General features: G+C 42.4%; 1 protein-coding gene across 3 annotated transcripts; it reads right to left on the bottom strand.

Moving 5' to 3' along the window:
• Window positions 1-210: 210 nt before the first annotated feature.
• LOC101879264 (hexokinase HKDC1) lies at window positions 211-20,100 on the bottom strand. 3 transcript variants are annotated; one of them, XM_031053197.1, is made up of 18 exons: window positions 20,038-20,100; window positions 16,010-16,172; window positions 12,927-13,075; window positions 12,716-12,835; window positions 11,918-12,017; window positions 10,489-10,581; window positions 9,691-9,874; window positions 8,973-9,128; window positions 7,980-8,213; window positions 7,046-7,350; window positions 6,589-6,737; window positions 6,380-6,499; window positions 4,668-4,763; window positions 4,477-4,576; window positions 3,323-3,506; window positions 2,469-2,624; window positions 1,504-1,737; window positions 211-869 (listed from the first exon to the last, which is right to left on the bottom strand). In XM_031053197.1, the coding sequence occupies exons 1-18, from the start codon at window positions 20,098-20,100 to the stop codon at window positions 725-727; spliced, it is 2,751 nt and encodes a 916-aa protein (XP_030909057.1). In that variant the 3' UTR covers window positions 211-724. The 3 variants fall into 3 exon arrangements, with proteins under 3 accessions (XP_030909057.1, XP_005153747.1, XP_030909058.1); XM_005153690.2 differs by having other exon boundaries at window positions 10,489-10,588; window positions 11,922-12,017; XM_031053198.1 differs by lacking the exon at window positions 11,918-12,017 and having other exon boundaries at window positions 10,489-10,588.
• Between the last annotated feature and the right edge of the window lie 956 nt (window positions 20,101-21,056).

Here is a 21,056-nt window from a genome sequence, read left to right as displayed (position 1 = left end):
CCCAGTATCAAAAGAATCAGCCACAGTCAGAATCATTCAGCATTGGCTTAGGTTTATGTGCACTCAGATGCACTAATGTAATTTTGACACATACTCATATTTTGTGGAATCATGTTTTTTTCCTTTACATTCATCTATTAAACACGCATCTCGTACTCAGGGAAGTATTACATTACAAAGCACCTGCAACCAACGTAGCAGAGGGGGGAGCATCACTGACCAAAGTCCATAAATTTATTTTACCTGCAGATTTATTGTAAAACTTGTGAATCATTGAAAAAGTATGTCCACTAGATAGCTGCAACATCAGGATCTCAATATTCCTTGATCCAGGCCAAGCCAAAACTAAACCACACAGAAACCCTAAGAAACTGGTGGTAAACTCAGTTGTGGTGCAGTAGCTTAATTAGCCATTGTAAAAAGACACATCTCGGGTTGATTGTTTTGCTTTGTTTTCACTCTCCCATGTGCATTATAGATGCATTGCAGAAAGTACAGAACTGGGTAGATTGTGGTATACCAAGACATAATGCCAGTGGGGAGCAGAAACATTTGATCCAACTTACCAAAGGACAAAAATCCACAATAGTGGTTGGCCAAAACTAGCTGCTCCCTGAAAACAGGTACCTGTGTACTGGTGTCTGGCAAAGCTATCTTGAATCACCACTCAGCAAATCTCTAGAGCACGTGCCTGGCAGTGCTGAAATTACTTGACCTCTCATTTTCACTTCTGTCCAACATTATGCAATCTTTTTGCTACTGCAGTAATGAGGGCAGCTCCCTTCCCACTTCCATCTTCAGAAAGCATGAAAGTCACATCACACTGAGGTGCCAATTCCTTCACTGTTTCCTGCAGGACCCTAGAAAAACTGAAAGGAAAAGGAGAGAAGAACAGAACATTTAAGAAGCCACTTTCTGGTCTGAGATCTTTATATATTATCAAGTAACCATAACTTCAGCCAACATCTACTGGTTCTCCACAGCATCCCTTTTTGTTTTTCCTCCTGTTCATGATAGATAAAAGATTCTGTACACAATCAAAACTTAATTTCTCTTTCTTCACTTCAATTTTGTTCTGTATGATGCCAGACATCTCCCTTGCCTTTAGAGATCATGGAAGAGGCTTTCTTGTGCCAATTTAAAAAGCTATTGCATCTACTTCTAGGTCTTGCTTACAAAATACTTACTCCACTCCAAAAACACAATACAGACTTTCATCTGGGACACCCAGATATTGCAGAAGTCCACCAAAACTTTGGAAAAAAAAATAGTTGAAGAGTAAGCTCACTCAATACCCCAGAAAAATCTCACAGTGCTAGCTAGACTTGACTTTTCAGGTATTGATCCTTTGGCTAAGCAAGAGAAATGTAGGGAAACATGTTAGATCTTTATTCCCTCTCTCATTTTTTCCCACCTTGGCAGAAGTCTGGTACAGATCAGTATGTTTTCACAGTGGAAATGAGCAAACAGCATAGGGAAGTGGTATGGTACCAAGGTACTCACTGGGGATGGAGCTTGTACAAAGTCCCATCCACTCCAACGGTGATTTGCAAGCGCTCCACACCTTGGTTTTCTCTCTTCTTCTCTACAATAGCAGCCAGTCCTGCCCCACAGAGCTGGGCAGCTCTTTTTGAAACAGCTCCACACACCTCTTTAACAATGATGCTGTCTTCACATGTGCTGTCTAGGCCCAGCTGCTGCAGAATTCGCCGGACTTGGAGGAGGGCAAGCCGGTCACTGCACAGAGGAAAACACATGCAGCAGCAAGGCATTAGGAAAAGCTTCGGCAGCATGCAAATGGAAGCCTTACAGCTAAGATTCAAAGGAAATGGAACTACTTCTCCAGCTCTAACACCCTCCAATTGTTTCCAGGTAGATTCCAACCTGAATTCAGAATGAAGACTTGCTCCTAGCATGCCCTTCATTATGTTAGACTCTATTTCCAGAAGGCACAAACAGTAGTTATTTACCTAACTCCCAAAGTCATGAGGGAGCGAAGTCATATCAGCCACCTAATTGCATTATTTTTGATCTCAAGGCTGGGACACTACCTTTCAAGGTTTTAAACAGTAGAAAGGGTTTCAGATAGCCTGGAAAACCACTGCAATCATGCACAAGTATGTAGATAAGCACATATTCATGGAGTATTCATATATCACTGATTTTTTATTTTTTAAATAAATAGTATTTTAAGTCCTACAAGAAACAGGCCAAGTATAATCATGATTGATGGTTAAGGCATCCAAGATAACACAGCTGCGTGGACAGAAAATGATAGTTCACAGAATTACAGAATAATTCTGGAACTCCCACAGTTCTCCTTTTGGCTTTTATTCAGGGGATGGGATAGGAGGAGGGAGGTACATAATAAATTGACCTCTTGAGGGAAAGACGACTTATAGAAGACTATTTCCTAGAGGTCCCAGAGCACCTTAGGGGTTTAAATCACATAAATTTAACAACTTTACCTCTCAATCTGAGACAGGAATTTCGTTTCAAATATGCCTCTTTTCCTGAGTGATTCTGAAATCTGTCCTCTGAACAGCAGTCCTTGTTTGGTTAAGTCGATCAAAATTTGCCTTACTATTTCACCTAGGTACATTCCACTGGTCATTTTTTCATACCTGTTATGTTATTTAAAAAAAAAAAAGCTTTTAAAGAGATGTTTATGCATATCAGCTCTGTTTAACACGAGTGGTATGTTCATGCCCTATCAACTCTAGAAAAGCAGTAAAAGCTTGCAGAGCAATAGCCATTGAACTCCATCTTTCAACCATTAAAATCATGTTGCAGAGACTGCAAGTACAAATATTAATTACAACGTATTTACCTATGTTAAAAGGTAGCAGAACTAGAAAATAAAAACTTGTAATATTAAACAGAATATAGTGCTAAAGCCAGAGTGCATACTGAAGCAAAACTCTGTCTCCCTCATGCATCCACGAATAAGTCATATGTAATTGATGCTGTCTTTACCAAATGAAGAATGGTCAGGTTCAGTTCATCCTCTTGCACAAACTGTACTTTTACCTTTGAAAAAACACTAAGAGGAGGAACACAGCAAGGCCTACACTTTGCAGGGAAATCTTAAGAGCAGTACCATTTGATAATTGCCCTAAGGTGAAGTCAGTGCTGTGGTAACAGGAACAAATGTACATCTTTGTTTTTTTTGTCCTGGATATCTGCGTTACTTACCATGCAACAAATGAAATGTAATATTAAAATTTCCTTTCTTATTATTCACTCATTAAGCACATTTTTAAAAGTAGCCAGTGTGTCTCAAAGACTGACTTCATCAGGCTCTTGGCATCAGAACATTTACCTCTGTTTCCCTGGGTTTAGTGAGCCTTCATCTACTTCTTTATCATATTTTGTTCTGATGTTGTCAATGCAGCCGTTGTCACCAAATGCTCCCCATTCTGTATTAATGCACATTTTTCCTTCATTCCCTTCCACTATTTCTATGTTTTTCATGTCTTCCATGTAGCACACATTACTGCCTGTTCCTAGGACAAAAGAAATGACAAGGCTTCAGCCAGAAAAATGAAGTAGCAGCTGAAACACATGGAAGGTGTCAGTAACTGCTGTCAGTCTGGTTGTAATGTACATCACCTTGCATGACAGCGTGCTCTCAAAAGCTAACACTGCCAAGAGCCAGCCAAGCAGCTACGAAATCTAAAATGACATGGTGAGCAGGGTCTTACCACTTGCAACATTGGTTACAACAAATAATATATGAACCAGTTCTCCAAACAAAATGAGATAGCTGGTGTACTTGGCCACCTGGAAGAGTCTGTTTTCCAAATGAGGCTTCAGATCTTTTCAGGTTAGGTATAAGGAAGAAGTTCTTTACTGTGAGGGTAGTGAGGCACTAGAACAGGTTGCTGAAAGAAGTGGTAAATGCTCCATCCCTGGCAGCTTTCAAGGCCAGGTTGGACAGATCCTTGGGTGACATGGTCTTGTGTGAGGTGTTGGGGTTAGAACTAGATGATCTTAAGTTGTTTTCCAACCCTAACCACTCTATGAGTCTAGGACCTTACATGCTGAGATATAATTCTGGCTGAAAACTTTGAGGTACCTACTGGAGGTATCATCTAGATAACGCAAAAATAATTAATTCAGATTTTTAAATATATTTGCTTGTTCCAAAGCCTATGACCTTGCTACTCAGTAAATTTGTCCAAACAATGATTCATGTTCTGTGTGCTGTTCTTACATTCTTTTACCATGCATACACTTACTATGCACCGTTAGAGATATTATCTAAGTTCAATAGATTCAGGATCCTATCTGCTACAGGTGTTATTATGCCTCTGTTGATTACCATACAAATCTGCCAAGAACCCTAAGTGATTAGTAACACCATATATCAAACTCAAATAAAAGATGCTGGTTTACAAATTCTAAAATAGGGTGTGAGGCCTAGCACCTACATACATGCTTACATCTACAGTGGTCACTTCAATATGATTGTACCTGCAATAAGGCCAATCTCACAGTTTGGATCCTCATATCCGCATGTCATCATTGTCCCAACGGTGTCATTCACCACTGCTACAATGTCCAAATCAAACTCCTAAAACACAGGTCAAAATCAGTAGTGATGTCCCAAAGGAAGAGGGAGAGTGAACTAAATACATCAAAGAGAACAGAAAATAATAGCTCACATTTCTTCTCCTGATGGCCTCTCTCAGCATATCAACAACATCTTCTCCCTCACAGTCTGTTGCCTTGAAACCTTTTGTCCATCCCACAAGTGTTCCCTGAAACAGAAGAGGAAGAAAATAGTAAGTGAAGATAGAGAGAAGACTGTACCTTCCAAGCATCAACCTGTTTTTATCACCACACATACTCCTCTGAGTATCTCATGCAGAGTGTGTGCAAGTGTACCTTTGTTACTGAGCTACTGATGGTAGTGACTCCAGGTTTACTCAGCTATTTATCAAGTCACTGCCAGCTCAGTGCCTTCTAATACCCTAATTTGGAAAACTTTCTGTGCATGAAGACATTGCATTATCTAAATAATGGGAAAAACTAAAAAATACTTTTGCTTTAAATAATTAGGCACCCAACAAACATTAATGAACATCCTCTGTTAATTTTTGGCTAGTTTACTGAAGGACACTCCATATGATCCCAGTACTCCAGCCAACACTAATTTGGGTTTTTTTTCTTGGACAGTGATGTGACCTGACAGAAGTAGATTTCCAGATTGCATGAAATAATTAACCTTCCACTTGGTGATTGGCTCTGGACTGTCTGTCCAAATAAGAAAAAAAGAGGGCAACTGAGAGAAAAAGCTGCTCTTAAAAACCCTCAAGTTGTAGCAACAGTAAAAGACCAAACACACAGGGTGATATACTGTGGGACCCTGACACATATGTATTTCACTCAGTTTACCACCATTGCTTTGGAATTTGTTTGTCATAATTTGTCAAGACCTAAATAGTATGCTTGGAAATGCTAGGTTTAGAAGGTATATTGAGCTGTCTACTCACTTTTCTGCTAAACTCTCAACTGTGATCTGGAAATTGAGACAGAATAGACTAGAAGCTAAGACTTAGATGTTATTGTGAAACCCAACAGGACATAATAATATTCAATAAATCAGGAGCTTACCATTTCCCCAATATTCTACATATTTTACTAGTATTAAGCAACATAACCTCCCCCCCCCCCCCGCCCCTTTGGAGAAGCACCAGGATATCTGATAATTATTTTTTCCTGGCTTTTCTTTATTATATTTTTTTCTTACATTAGATCTGGAAAGATGAAGTTATCTGCCAAAAAGCCAACTCTCCCAAGCTGAAAAGCAAGCTCAGTTCTGCCCACTGACACTCAACAAAAAGAAACCAATACAGTGCAGAAGTTATATAGTCAGAATTGTGCAGCACAGTTAGGGAAACACCCTGGGATTGCAGCTGAGCAAGTAGAAGGAGACATCTGTTATCTCTTGCCATTGAAGAGTTAAGGCAGCATTTGAGATTCTTGGGCTACTAGAAACATGTAGTTATTTCACAATCATAAGAGCTTAATTTTTATAAAACAAAAGCAAGTGATATCCATCTATTAGCAGATTAAAGAAGATGAAATGCTACCTCCCATATTTCTATAGGATGATGACTTTCTCATGAAACACAATGAATGTGCCCGGTAAAGTAATAAAATCCCCACAAAACAGGTGAAATATTATTTCCAAAGACAAACTGGCTTTTCCCTCCCCTCCTAACTTTGTAAAGCCCTGTTTGAAGGAAAGCATGTAGAAGAATAGCTTTTTGGTGCAGTTTCCAAACCAACAAGTCACCCTCATCCAAAATGATGCCATTTACCAAAAAGATTCACAACTGCCACTTGACCCATTCTGTGTTGCAGTTCTCACCTTGTCAATGCTGGCTTGCCTGCATGGGAAGGAGAAGGTGAAGCCCAGAGGCAGACGAGCACCTTTAATCCCCATATACTCCAGAAAGTCTGCTATGCACTGGACAATATGGTCAAAGAGCTGGAAGGAAAAAAAAAAGCATATAAATCTCCTAGTAATCCTATGTAACAGGCCTTGGCTGGATCAGTTAAAAGTTCATTAGAGGTTACCTCTTCTCCTGTCCCTTGCATGATCTCCAAAGGAATGGCAAAGATTTTGTTATACATTTGCACTGATCTTCTTCTTCCACTTCTGATTTTGACCAACAGAACTCTGAAATTTGTCCCACCAAGATCAAGGGCAAGGAACTTTCCTTTCTCTGTAAGAAAAGGAAGATATTTCATTTTGGTGCTTCTGGTAGCCTGTTTGCCAGTCAGAATGGTATACCATGCCATACATCCCCAAGAAACTTAATTTGTGCCAGTGACAGCACACTGCTCCCTATAGCATTTATCCCACCAGCCTGCTAGCATGTGCCTGAAGGGTCAACCAGATAATATCTTGGGAAGAACCAGTTTGCCAACACAAATCACCCTGGCATTTTCCAGAACAATTGGCATATTCCCCCTAGAAGACAGGCAAGCAGCTTTCCTGAACAACCAATATGTAACCAGAAAATGACTCCACCTGTTCCATCTGGTGTCCCACAGACGTATGTGGGTAACATCTTCACTGTGGCACTGGCCTGCGTCTCTCGCTTTAGCCCATATTCCAACTCAGTCCTCATTTTGTTCTTAACTTCTCTGAGGGTCTCCAGGGACAGCAGAAATGGTGCAAGAGCAGCATCTATCTGCTTACGCTGAGCAGCCAGCCTGTAAGCCACTGCTGTGACCAAGGCAGCCCCTGTCCCGCTGCCACTCACAGAGAGGAGGAACCGAACATCGCAGTTTGGGACCAGCCTTCTCACCACTTTGTGCAGACGTTTGGCATACCTACAGGAACAAAGAGTTTCTTTAGATTCTCACAGGCATTTCATGCTTGGTTTACTTCACATACATTTCCAGTATATGCACACACAAAACAGTACAAGTGCTGAAGCACAATCAAGAGGAGCACGTAAGGTCAGAAACTGGTCTAGGAGATGGATAAAACAATCCTGATTTTTGGCTGTTTTGCAGAATCTGTACGCTTACAGGAACATGAATATGCCTCTAAACACGTGCCAGTGCCAAGGGAGGACACTGGAGAAAAGCCAGGCAACAACAGTCACAATCACAGAGGGTGAGAGCCTCCATTTGGAATTAGACTTCCATCCAGCTGATAGAACCCAGTGAAGTGCAAGTGCCCTGGAGAGCAAGAGTCACTTGAGGAATCAATTGCTCTTCCCCAGACACCATTATCCCATGTGTCATGTTGTTGCCAACCCACACCAAGTTCTAAAGCTCCTAAGGGCAGCCTTGCCATAACTAAACCGGTCTGATCCTATGCACTGCACCAGATCTCACCCCAGCCCTGCAGCAAAACCAGCAGATCCTTGAAAAGCCACATATATATGCAGATGGCGAGTCTTTGAAATATGAGCATCTGGCCAGCGATTACCAAATCCCCTCTAATTACTTACTGGGGGTGGGTTTTATAGAGTCCCCCATCAATCCCAACAGTGGTTCGCATCCTCAACAGTTTTTTATTCTCCCTTAGTCGTGTCAGTATGGCTGCCAGGGCAGCAGCACAGAGGTTGGCAGAGCGGAAGGAAACAATGGTGCAGACATGCTGAACAGCGATGCAGTCCTCTTCAGAGGGAAACAGGTTCAGCTCTGTAAGGATCTCTTTAGTGTTGTTCAGTCCTTCTTTATATCTGCCCCAAAACAAAAGAACACATCATCTAATGCAAGGATATTAAGGCAACACACAAATCAATATCTGCATGTTGGCTCAAAAAGAAATGAGAGAAGTCTAGGGCACAACCTATCAGGTAGCATCACAATTGGCTCCCATAAATCAGTAATGCCTTTCCTGCACTATTCCCTAAAGTATCTGCGGGACAGACCAGACTTTTAAGAGGCTGCTTCCTGAGGTTCAGTTTTTGGTGAGATTTACCAATTAGCTAGCAAAGAAGAGAGCAGGATAAAATATTTATTCTGTAGAAGGAGAGCACAGGAATAGATGTACAGTCTCACTCAATATAACAAAGAAAATTATTCCTGAAGTAACAATAAGGATTAGGATTCTTCTTCAAAACACTAGAATCTATCAGTTTTCCATGTGGTCATCCATTAGCTGATCCAGAGTCTGTACTACATCTTCCCAACCTCAGTATTCCCACATCACAGAAACTGAGAACTGCAACAGCCATCCCATGTACTCAGGTCTCCAAAGAGGTTATTTAAACAACCTGCATCTGTGATGGTTAATAACACATTTTCTACTGTGGTACTTTGCTAAAAGTTGACCTGCCACCAATTCCTATTTCCTACTTCCTAGGCAAAAGCAAAATCAAGTTAAAAAGTTCAGCACTGCTCCCAGTATTCATGGATTATAATTATACATTCATTATCATTGCTGTGCTTGTGAAAGAATAACAACCACTCTCAAACACCATATTGCAGGTTCTTACTTTTCCATTGCAGACACATGCTTCATTTCAATCTTGCCCTTAGTAAGCAGAGCTGTTGACACCTTCCCATTGAAAAGCAGACCCTCTTTTGTCATCTTTAGGAGAATGAGTCTTACAAGTTCCCCCAAATACAGGCTGCTGATCATCTTCTCAAACCTGGAATGGGGCACAGGAAGGATTACACACAAGGGATTATCTGCTAGCCACAGGTATGAAAATTCAAGCATGAGCATCTTATGTTCTTATGCAGGTTGAACACATTTAAGCATGTACAAAAGGACTTTGGGAGCTAAGTTGTAGGTAGGGTGCATTCTGAGGTACTGGAACCCAGCCCCTCAAGATAAATGAGGAATTAAAGAGAATTTTCAAAAGACTTGAGAGCAGCTCAGCCAGCAGAAGCAATTTTGATGGACCATGCTTTAAATATGCCATTTGCTTACCTTCTTCCTGTCTTTACTCCTCCACAGCATCATACCAGAGCAACCACCTATTTTTAACAACACATTAGCAACTGCAGCAGCAATCCCTTGGCCTATGAGGCCGGGAAGTGTAAAAGGTACTCATTCTTCCCACTTCAGAAGGGGAGGTCTGGATAGGCCAGAATCAGCATCAAGTCAAATTGGGTTCACTTAACCTAATTCCTGTTCCAAAAGGACTCCTGGAAACACACTCACAGAACTCAAGACTGCTCAGGCAAAGCAGCCAGGGAATTACTTACAATTGTTTTCCAGGATTGAGAGATCCCAAATCAAGCTCCCGATCAAACTCTGTGCGGAGATCATCCAAAGCACCATCATCTCCAAAGGCACCCCACTCTGTATTAATGCACATTCTCCCTTCGTCGCCTTCCACCAGATCGATGTGCCTCATTTCCTCCATGTAGCATGCATTAGTGCCAGTTCCTGTGAATATTGGAGACAGTGCAGGTAAGTTACCTCTTTGTTTCAGGTTTGCTTTTATGTTCAAGCCCACATATTTGAAAATAAGTTAGCATATTGTCTTTGAAAGCAAATACAAATACCTAACCCCGTGGTTAAATAATCATTTCACAGTAAATGAAAAACTCTAGAAATTAATCTAAGTCTTGGACTGTTTAAAAATATTTTCTTTTTCAAATGTATTTCTACGTGTCTTAAAAAGCTATCACAGTGCACAAAGTGGAGATACTGTGGAAAACATAGTTGATCCAAACTACCAGACGTGAGAGGAATTCAGCTTTCTCTAGACAGACAAACACTAATTTTCTATACAGTCAGCAGAAAAAGTTTAGTATGCTGGTCACAACTGAACCCAGACAAAATGGGAACTGTGGCATTTGATGGCAATGTGATCAGCATAAAACCAGCTGCTTTACAGAAGGCAGTCAGGCTTGAAAATCTGAAAATCTTTGAAAATAATCATTTTTTCCATTTTCTTCCTGCTCTTTCCTGTACTGGGACATTCCCTTCGACTACAGATTTTTTTAGAATTAAACAACTGAGGAGAAAAAGGCTACTTAGTGATCAGAAAAATTTACCAATTACAAGTCCAACTTCACAGTGCTGGTCATTATATCCACAAGTCATCATGGTTCCCACAGTGTCATTGACTAGTGCCAAAACATCAACGTCTATGTCCTAATAACATAAAGATGGGCAAATAACACAAAAAGAATCTTAGAAAGCCTCCTGTGTGTTGAAGCAACAACATGCAGACATACTTCCTCAGTCATACTTTGAAGGCCTTGTTCAGGAAAGCTCTTCAGTTGAAAGACATACTATTTCCTTTTATAACACTATCCCCACAACTCTGAAGTAACAGATATCTCTGAATTCTCAAGCGCTTGGCCAGCCAGGATCTTTGCTTGCAGGATTTGTTTTTACCCAATCCAATCTCATTTGCCAGAAAAGCAATGTGTTGTTGGTTTGAATTCTGTGATATTCTAGCACCCATGTATCTGTCCTATGAATGGCACAATAGGATAATGTTCTACTACCTGAACAGATCCTACTAAATGGGATAGAAAATATACATACATAAATGCAGTTATTTAACACAAAGCTAGGCACCAATACCACACTCAAGTAAAAAGCCTTTCCATCAAAGCTGTGCAATTTTCCTTTCACAGTGCAGTAACCTGGTAAAGTAAAATCAAAGTTAACACAAGATTCTTGTAACTCAGATGCCAACATTAGCAAGGGGGCAGACTTCACCCAGGAACTCTCAGATCCTTTGATCCTGCTAATTACAGCAAGACTGATGCAGAGAAAGAAGTGAACTAAAAACTAAAATCAAGGATGTATTTTTATCATATGAGAAAAAAGAATTTCTTCTTTTTTTACAAAGATGTCAAGGTATGGAAAGATGCTTTGTATTTCTTAGATGGTGCTACCAATAGCACCGAGCTTTCCACAAGACTTTCAAAAATAAAATACTAAAAAATAATGTTATTCAAAGGTATACACTGTTTCAAGGGCAGATTTAATCACGCTTGCTGCTGTTTTACAAACACTCACTCCATCCTACAGACTGAAATGGACAGGCAAGCACTGACAGAGTTGTATGTGCCCATTTTAATTGAGAGCTTCCCCCTCCCAGTCTTCATCCCATAAGCCAGGGTACAAAACACAGTGTGTATCCACATCTTACCAAATTGTTTCACAATAGATTCCCTTTTGCTCAGTCAGATGGGGCCATACTGGTCCACTGTCAAAGCCAGCCCAGTTTATCAGTGTGCAGTTGCCATCATTGTTAGACTGACCAGGGCAGCCTGAGTTACAAACCTTTACAGAGCTTCACCTCCAAGGCAGAGACAGATCTACCAGATATAAAGCCATGTTGGGCATTTGTAACTGGCAGTCCTTGAATAATGTCTGACAACTCCAGAAACAACCCACACACCAAGAGTTGATCTCCCAGGAAGACAATCTGTGGCCAGTCAGGTTCACCTCCTGCAGGTATAAAACTTGCCTTATGCTTCTGGATGGCCTTGCGCAGAGAGCTGACCACATCTGTGTCCTGAACTCCTCTGACCTTGAAATGTTTTGTCCAGGCAAGAAGAACTCCCTGCAAAGTAACAGTCCAGTGACCCAAAACCTCCAACTTTAGCATACAAATCTGCCATAAAGTCAGAACATCTCACCTTGGGGTGCCTGTCAGTACAAACACAATTAACAGGTACAGAAATAAAGTCCCAACCCTGCAAATGCTTCTCCCTGTACTTTGTTTACGAATGCTCATCACAAACTAATAGCATTAAGCACAAAGCATTTGCAGGGCTGGGACCCAAAGCACAAATCCCTAGAAATAAAAGAGAGACTAGAATAAGAGACCAAAAAATAGCTGCAACCAGCCCTTCATTTCCCCATGCAGCCCCTCAAACAGCTCAGCTAGAGGTCTTTCCTAGTTAGAATCAACTGTAAGAAACAAACTGAATGACAGCAATATGAAAAACAGCCATACTTCAGGACACAAAAGTATGTGTTTTACAGTCTTTGCATAAAGGCACATGGTTAGTATGAGTTGCGTACTGATTAAGTAAACAAACAGCTTTAGGTTAAAGATCACATTGCCTTGAGATTGGGAATGAGTTTCTAAATGGTAGTCAAGTCTAGTTATACACTAACGGTCATACATGCCTTTTCCATAGAGCTATGTAAACATGACCCCACAAAAAACTCCACAGAGTAACACTTCCATGCAATAGCATCCCCAGGTTCTGCAAGGAGCTAGGCTTGCCAGTAGTCTTTCTTTCTGCATCTTACCTCTTCCAATTTGGTCTGTTTGCATGGAAAAGAAAATGTAAAACCAAGAGGTAACTTCTTATGCTTCAGGTTTTTGGTCTCCATGAAGTCTAACAGACGGTCAGCAATGTAATCAAAGAACTGCACAAGAAAGGAGAAGACAGACTCACACTGTGTTCATCAGTCATGCATTCAAGCATAGGACCAGCACAGAAGACCCTGTGTGCCCTACCTCAGCTCCATTGCCCTGTGTGACCTCCTTGGGTGTGGGGTAAAACTTGTTCTCCAGCTGGCTGCTCTGCTTCCCATCATCAAACACCTTCACCTGGTGGGCACGAAACAGGGAGCCACCCACATCAACAGCAAGGAAGTCACCCTTCTCTGAAATACAAGTGGGCAACTGTCACCAGTGGTGGCTGAGAAAGATGGCCCAGATGCCATGCTGAAGGCCACAGTCCAGGGCCCCTCCCTCACCATGGCCACAATCTCTTTTGCCCCATCATGGCAGATCCTTATCCTATGAGCCTGGCACCTCCACCAGGAAGGTTCAGAGCTGGCAAACCTCAGCAAGAGCATCAGATCCCTCTTGCAGCTTGCTATGTGGCAGTTAATTTCATTTTCAGCATGTTTCCAAGCTGCAGAGGGATAAGCTTCTCTGCAAAGGAGGCCCAAAGCAACTGCAAAGCCAACCAGAGCACAGAAAGGCCACAAAACAGTACATCTGAAATGTGGAGAAATTAAAGTCTGGGAGCGTCACCCACATCCAGCAAAGGGTGCAGGATTTGAAGTCACATTAAGACTTGGCCTACTGCAGAAGCCAATTTCCAAGTGAGGTAAAACCCATCATTTCCAAATACCTTTAGGTGTTTCTGTAAAAGTACCACTTTGTTTCTCAGTCAGCAGCACTCTTAGCTCGAACACCTTCTCTAGCAGGAGACTTCAAACAAAAGAACTTGTGGCCTCACGGATACAGTAATAATAATTAAAAAAAAAATAAATTATCTATTCCACACAGAGGAGAACACCCTTCCCAAAAGGAAAGTGCACTGGTATGCACATAGCCTTGTGTGATCTTTGTTCCACACTTCAAACACCTGACTAACTTTTATCGAATCTGGCCCTGAAAGGGAAGGAAGCAGGAAATTCTACCTGTAATTCCACGGTTAGATATCATAAAGGTGAGAAGGCCAATTGGGTTACTCAGTAATCTGTGACATTAGTCAGACCATTAATCCCTGAATGATTAAAAACTGATGACCCATACAGGTCACTTCAGGTAGCTTCAGTGAGGACACTGAAATATCTGGAAGTTTGTTGCTATTGCAAATGCAAAAATCCAGCCAAGTTTGAGGTGTTTAAACCTGCTGGAAGTTTTGTCAGAAAACAAAACCAATCAGGATTTTGCAAAAGAGCAAAAATGGAAAAATCAATGTGATACTTAAAATATGTACTATGTCAATAAGACATAACCCAGCTTGACTCTGCAGAACTGACAAAGCAGAAAGGTCACACAGGCCAGGAGAGCATTGCCCAAAGTTGACCTTGAGGAACATGAAGTCTTGCAACATGATGATACCAATGCAATTTTTGAGTCTCCTAACCTCAGAGGATCCCTACTGTGTCAGGACAGGGTCAGTGCCATGTGAGACCTCAAGGCCCATCACGATTACTGAGATAGCAAGGGTTGACCTAAATATTTCTTTTTCTTTGATGAAGGTAGCAGCAAAATGAAGAGTGTCCAGTTCCAGCCAGGCAGTTTAAGGGGACTGTATATAATTCCTCTCAGATATTCTTTCAAGGGACTAGCCTCCAAATCATAGAACAGTTTAGGCTGGAACAGACTAATAAAGATCATCTAGTCCAAATCCCCCTGACATGGCAGCAACACCTTCCACTAGACCAAGTTGCTCAAAGCCCTATCCTACCTGGCCTTGAACACTTCCAGGGATGGGGCAGCCACAGCTTCTCTGGGCAATCTCCAACATTTCAGTGTCTAACTACCCTCAGAATAAAGTACTTCTTCCTAATGTCTAATCTAAATCTACCCTCTCCCAGTTTTAAGCCATTTCCCCTTGTTTTATTACTACCTGCCTGTGTAAAAAGTCACTCTCCAGTTTTCTTGTAGCCCCCCTTTAAGTACTGGAAGCTACTCTAAAGTGTCCCTGGAGCCTTCTTTTCTCCAGGCTGAATAAGCCCAACCATCTCAGCCTGCCTTCATAGAAAAGATTCTTCAACCTTCTTATCTTCGTGGCCCTCCTCTGGATTCACTCCAACAGGTCAACATCCTTACATTCCCTGTATGCCATTAAAAGTGTTACTTTGCATTTAACTGTAGGAAATTCACCTTCAGAAAGAATGAATTCCTGTAGAAATGAGGTACAAAGCAAATATTTCTCTTTAGGTTTCTGCACAGCTGTTACACACCAAGTCCTAACCTAGGCCAGACAGAGACTCCTGCACAGATTCAAAAATCTGATTAAACCTGGTAAAAAAACATAATCTTCTGTCAGCCTGCAATGCCAGGAGCAAACTGAGACAGATTATTTTGGATGTGCATGTTTCTTCAGACAAGACAGGCTACTTCAGACAAGACAAGATACTACCTCACCTCATGTTCTCCTAGAGGACACCACTGCACCTTCTCCCTCTGTTTAAGTCTCAGGAGCAACTGATCTAGCTGTAGAAGCAGAGCAGGCTGTTTCCTGGTAGACCCCACCCAGAAGCAAATTTTCCCAATGCAGAAGGCAAGGAAGCACAGGAAGGGATTACTTTTTAGGACAACAAAGCAGTGCAGACTTTGCTGTCAGAAGGCAAGAAGGGATCAGAGCTCTGAAAACACAACGTTGCTGCCACTTTGCAATTTGAGGGGTTTCACTGCAGCATCCTGCCTTCCTTACGGGTCCATGAAGCCCAGGGCAATAATACTGCCACATCCCCCCACCTGCAGCACACTGCACTGCAGGGTCTGAGCTGTAGAGGCTGCCCTTGCTGTGTCCAGCCACATCTCCTGCAGCAAGGCCTGCACTGGGAACATCTGCATTTTATGCAAGAAAGAAGCTGTTTCCTGAGCACTTACTAGGTCCTTTCCTCAAGCAAGCTGCACTAGGACGAAAACCACCTGGTAGACGGAATATATGCTCTGTCAGCACTCCCCCACACTGCTGTCTCCTCAATATACACCTTTCTCAACATGAGATAGGCAGTAATTCAAAGCCACTGACTGTCCTGTTTCTTTGCTGTGCTGTCCTTGATGACCAGCAGCAACCCACCATCTTCCTAAATCACCACTTCTGTGATGGAGCAAGGAGAACTCACCTGAGCCATCTGGAAGTGAGCGCACAAATGATGGCAGCATTTTTACTGTTGCTGTAGGGTTCGTGTCTCTCCCCAAGCCCTTCACCATCTCAGCCTGGAAGCGAGACATCACGTCCAGCAAGATATCATCAGAGAGACGCATGTGATACAGGTACCTGTCAACCTGGAAAGATGAAAGGTGTTACTTGCATGCAGGTTCCTCAATGTTCAGCAGCATGCTGGGATGAGTATTGCTTTCATGCTACAGTGAACTATGTATACTGGGGAGTTTTTATCTCTGCAAGCAGAGAAAATGCAGGAACTTCATGGCTACTTGCACTAGTTTTCTAACCATGAGGGGTGCAGTTTGGCATGAAGGATCTGAAAATCCTGAACTCCAGTTCTAGCAGCACTCCTTATTACATCAGACAAGAATTACTAAGCCCATTCCCACCCACTTCATGAACATGAGGCTAAACAGATCCTAAGGAAACAAAATAATTCCTTTCACACATATAACAAATTGAAGGTGAGCATATAACCTATGCAAACCCCTCCTCTCTGATTCAAAAAGCTCATTTTGTTTTGACCTCAGCACCTAAATTCCCATGATTGCCAGTGCAAGCAAGCTCCAGAACATCATTGGAACATTAAGTCTTACAAAAACTTTGTCTTGAAAATGTTTAATGGAGCCTTGGTGAATTACTATTAAAAATATTGCTATCTTCTCAAAGGCTCAATAACTTGCCAACATACACATCCCATGAAACTTACTTGAAACTCTGACAAGCTATTTTTACACCACCCTGAACTAGAATTGCAAAGTATCTCAACCTGGTGAAAATTTGACCTCTCTGAGTCAAGTCCAGAAAATGTCATCGGTATCCAAGCATGTCAGCCACAACCTGAAAACACCTGTTCAGCTACTGCTTCACTCAACAGACAACTTGTTAGCATGCCAGGCTGGAGCTCAAAGCCTCTTCTCACTCCAGCTCTGTCCTCCATTCTCTTGTGACTCTAAAGTTACTTCTAAAACACATTTTTGGGTGCAGTCAATATCCTTTCTTAAGGGTCTGTAGCTCACAGCATACATCAAAATAAAAGACAGCTGAATTTAAAGGAAATCAAAGCATCTATGAAATAGCACTCATTCAGATAAACTGGTCAGTTTCTCTACAGCTTCATCAGGGCAAAACTTGACGTTTTCTTCTTCAAGATGTCACTCTGCTTGAACTGACATTTACCTGCAGGGCTGGATGTATGTCTGTAAAATGGCCTAGAAACTACATAGCTGGTACAAGAAAGGATTAACACAGCAAAATAAGAATCTGTCAACATCTAAATGCTCTGCTGAGCCAGACTTCGGTGCTGTATGAACAAACATGATGCAGGCATAATAATTCTGTGCTCCAAACGGCTGGACATCCTCTGGAGGGTAATCTGTGTTAACATCCTGCTTCCCATGACACAAGACTCAGGGCCAGAGGCAGGGGAGAGAGGTGGGACAGCTCCCAGTGCTTCACTAGTACACACACTCAGCTCTTGCAGCATGGGGGACATTCTGACACAGTCTCTTCAGAGCACTGTATCAGTACCATTTACATCAGGAGGTCTAGAAGGTTAAACAGAGGAAGAGAACATGCAGGTTGTAGCTAAATTGTTCTCTTCTGCAATTTGGACTGGCCACCTATATTAATGAGGCACAAACAAATTACCTATTCATAATCCAATTTTAAACTGATGGCCAGCAATGATCCACCTGAAAGAGCCAGGACCCTGAAAGTAACTCCAGCACTTATCTAGCAGCAAAACATACACACACAGAGGAGAAGGTCTTAAACTACAAAATACAGTTGGCAAGGAGCAGCAGCTGCCTTTGGATACCAGCTGTGCCTTGAAAAGACCATTATTTAGACCTTTTTTTTGTAGCCCTTGTTTGCAGAAGCACTTCATTTCCTCCAAGGCTTTTTTGAGGCCCCTTCACTGTGTACGACCCACCAGCCGAGCCCAAGCACCAGCTCTGCTGTTTGGAGCATACCAAAAGAAATAAAAATAAAAAAAAAGAAATGAAGGAGGACAGAAAGCATGAAATTACAATGACTGGAGACAACAGCATTCACACACACAGACCCAAATAAAAGTCCTCGTGGAAAAAAAAACCAAACAACACACTAAACAGTACTAAAAATAACCTTGTCTGTTTGCAGAACACATGCACTAGCTCTCTGCTCACCCCAGCAACTGCATCCCCCATGCTGTTTGCCTACAACCACAGGAGGAGACAGTCCCCTCAGAGGAACTAGATAAGGCACAGCTCAGGAAAGCCTGCTGATTCTCTAGCTTGATTTACAACCAGAGCAAGGGCTGCTTGCGTACCATTTGCTTGTAAACACGTGAATGGTCAGGCTGTGCAACACCAAACTGTCCTGCTGCCTCCTTCCTACTGCTTAAGGACAGTAGGTCCTTGTTTTTAAGTGTCTTGCCTCAGTTACGGAAACAGCACAGTTTTCATCATGGGGAAGGCCTTGTTCTTGCCACCAGGGAGCAAATAAACCTGGGAAGGGAGAAGTGGAAGACATTGCTTCTTTCTAATAGAGAGAAATCAACTCAGTTCAATACAGCCTACCCTGGCTTTCTTAAAGAGAACTCTACAAAGCATGTGGGTTTTTTTGCCTTGAGGCTAGGCTAGTTTGCACCTAGCAAAAGGATTTAACTTTTTAAATGGCTTTGCCAGAATCTCTCTGCCCCTTCCTCTCCACTGTCCTCACTTCAGGGAAGTCTTCCTTCAACTACACTCTGGATGTTTCTCTGAAGAGCCAACTCCACTCAAGCACTGCTCCACAAGGTCTCTCCCTCAGTAAAAAAATAAGAAGAAATAGTGCTCTCTAGATGAGAGATCTTAGATCAGATCATCACACAAGGAAAAGGCACTGGGCCCCCTTCTGATGATAAAATAATGGGAATAAAATAGGAAATAAATGAGAATAAAAGGGTTATGACTGAGAGATGGAGTCGGAGACATCTGACTGCTGAGGTACCAGAGTTTCTCTTGGAATGCTTCTCTTGAAGACAGAATCAATGGAAGAAGCCCTCCCTAAGAACAAGCAACTCCATGTTTAAGCAAGGGCATAGAGAACACAATCCAGTGTTGCTTGCTTTGCGGATGAGACGAGCAGTGCAGGCAGACCTACCCACCAGGACCTTGGATCTCCCACCATGGGTCTGCAGATAGCCCTGCCTCCAGCTGTCTGGAAAACAAGATGATGGAGCCTGGCAGCAATGGCCAACAGAAAGCACTCCAATGGAGATGCCAGGAGAACAGAGGACTGCAGCAGACATGTCTAGAAACCAAGCAACCTCTGACCCAAGAAGCTTACAAGTCCCATGAGGTCTTATGATGGAGAGTCAGAAAACACTTTACAGCATGACCATTTAAGTAGATTAGGGAAGAGCAACAATCAGGCAGCTTGCTCACTCCCAGTGCTGGCAGATTCAGATATGGGCCATATTGAGCTTTGACTGTAATCTGAGACACATCTACAAACATTAGAGTGATCAGCCAGGTTTGAACCAGAGGAGACACGTGCACTTCTCCCACACCAGCATTAGTTGGAACTGCCTCCTGAGATCCAAAAAACCTGGCCCAAAGACCCCAGGAGTTTTCCCTGTTACGATGCAAGTAACACCAATTCCTACTCAGCTTTAGAAATCCCATCCTTCACACTACACTTGCAAACCAATTCAGCAAGAGGTTCCTTTCTGCCCTCTGGGTTACACCACAACATGCCAGATGAAATTTAAGCACCACTTTTCCTTCCTGGAGATAATTTGCTGAATTGCTAAAAGAGAACTTACAACTGGAGGGGAAAGCACTAACCAGACCTATTTTCACACTTTTCAGATGGTTTAGGGTCAAAATGTTTTTTGCCCCATTTGGCTGTATGGCATTAACAGATAACACCATTATTCAGCCCACATAACATACTGCAGACCCCACAGTATCTGAGTAACAGTTTTCAAAACAGGAATTACATAAAGCTGCATCTTACCTTTTTTATTTGATCCTCTTTTAGCTTTGTGAAATGGAAAGCTAGCAAGTGGACAGCAAACATTTTCTTGAAGTAGATGGATGACTCAGTAGTCACAGAGCTGCTGTGATTAACTCCAAAGAGACAGGTCTTTATTCACGAAGCTGGAGCTAGAGGAACTTCAGCTGAGGCATTTCCCCCAGGGTGGGATAGTAGAGTTCCTGGGAAACTGAGTCCAGAAATAAATCCATCCACTGCTATCAGTTCAATGATTAACCTCCTGTCTCTTTGTATCACCCCCCCACATCAACCCAAAGTCCCTCCCTCCCCAGCTACACACTTCATTGTGCCAGAGCAGGCACCTGGAGAGCTGCCAAGCTGAAGAGGAGAAAAATCGATTTTGTTACTGCCCTACTTGCGAATTGTTACCACTTCACAACATAGTTGCTACGCAGCCTGCTCTGCTTCACCCAGCTTCATTCCTGGGGGGGGCGAGAAGCTCCCACCAGCACAGCCTGCAACAAAGTGCTGTAGGGATTGTGGAGAGTTAGAGAGGATTTTAGGAGGTTTCTTCCCTTTGCTCAGTGCTCCCACTTGCAAGACAAGCTCTTCCACATGAATTAACTCCACTCTAGTTCTACACAGTGCACCCTTATCTCCGGCTGTTTTCCAACTAAGCTTCAGCCGTGTGAAGGGAGCAGAGACACACAGACCCCTGCCCCCAGCTGAAATACCTCTTGTGCAATTTCCAGCAGAGAGATTTGTACAGCTTATTCTCCCTTCACCCCTCCTGAAGACAAAGTTTCAGACCAATCCAGATATTTCAGTATTGCAAAACCTGGGGAGGGGACAGATTTACCTGGCAGCCAACAGTGTTGATATCAGACTGCCTCACTTGATAAATGCCTTTAATGGGCAGCACAGAATGCCTACAGCAAGAGCAGTTTTCTAAACACCGTCGGAGCTGAACCTGACACAGCCTCTAACTATTACTCTCAAAAGTTAATTCTGAATCTGCAAATGTTGCCAGGATTTTGTCA

The sequence above is a fragment of the Melopsittacus undulatus genome, chromosome 4 (assembly GCF_012275295.1).
Source record: "Melopsittacus undulatus isolate bMelUnd1 chromosome 4, bMelUnd1.mat.Z, whole genome shotgun sequence".
Lineage (NCBI taxonomy): Eukaryota > Metazoa > Chordata > Aves > Psittaciformes > Psittaculidae > Melopsittacus > Melopsittacus undulatus.
The sequence above is the reverse complement of the archived record's forward strand: the minus strand, read 5'-3'. Positions and strand labels throughout refer to the sequence as shown.

Excerpts from the sequence above, each read along its gene's own strand:
- LOC101879264 (XM_005153690.2), bottom strand. The coding sequence starts at position 20,100 with ATGTTTGCTGTCCACTTGCTAGCTTTCCATTTCACAAAGCTAAAAGAG. Across the intron at positions 9,875-10,488 it reads TGAAGTTGGACTTGTAATTG|GAACTGGCACTAATGCATGC; the intron begins GTAAATTTTTCT and ends CAATATTCACAG. Across the intron at positions 6,738-7,045 it reads TGGGACACCAGATGGAACAG|AGAAAGGAAAGTTCCTTGCC; the intron begins GTGGAGTCATTT and ends CTTTTCTTACAG.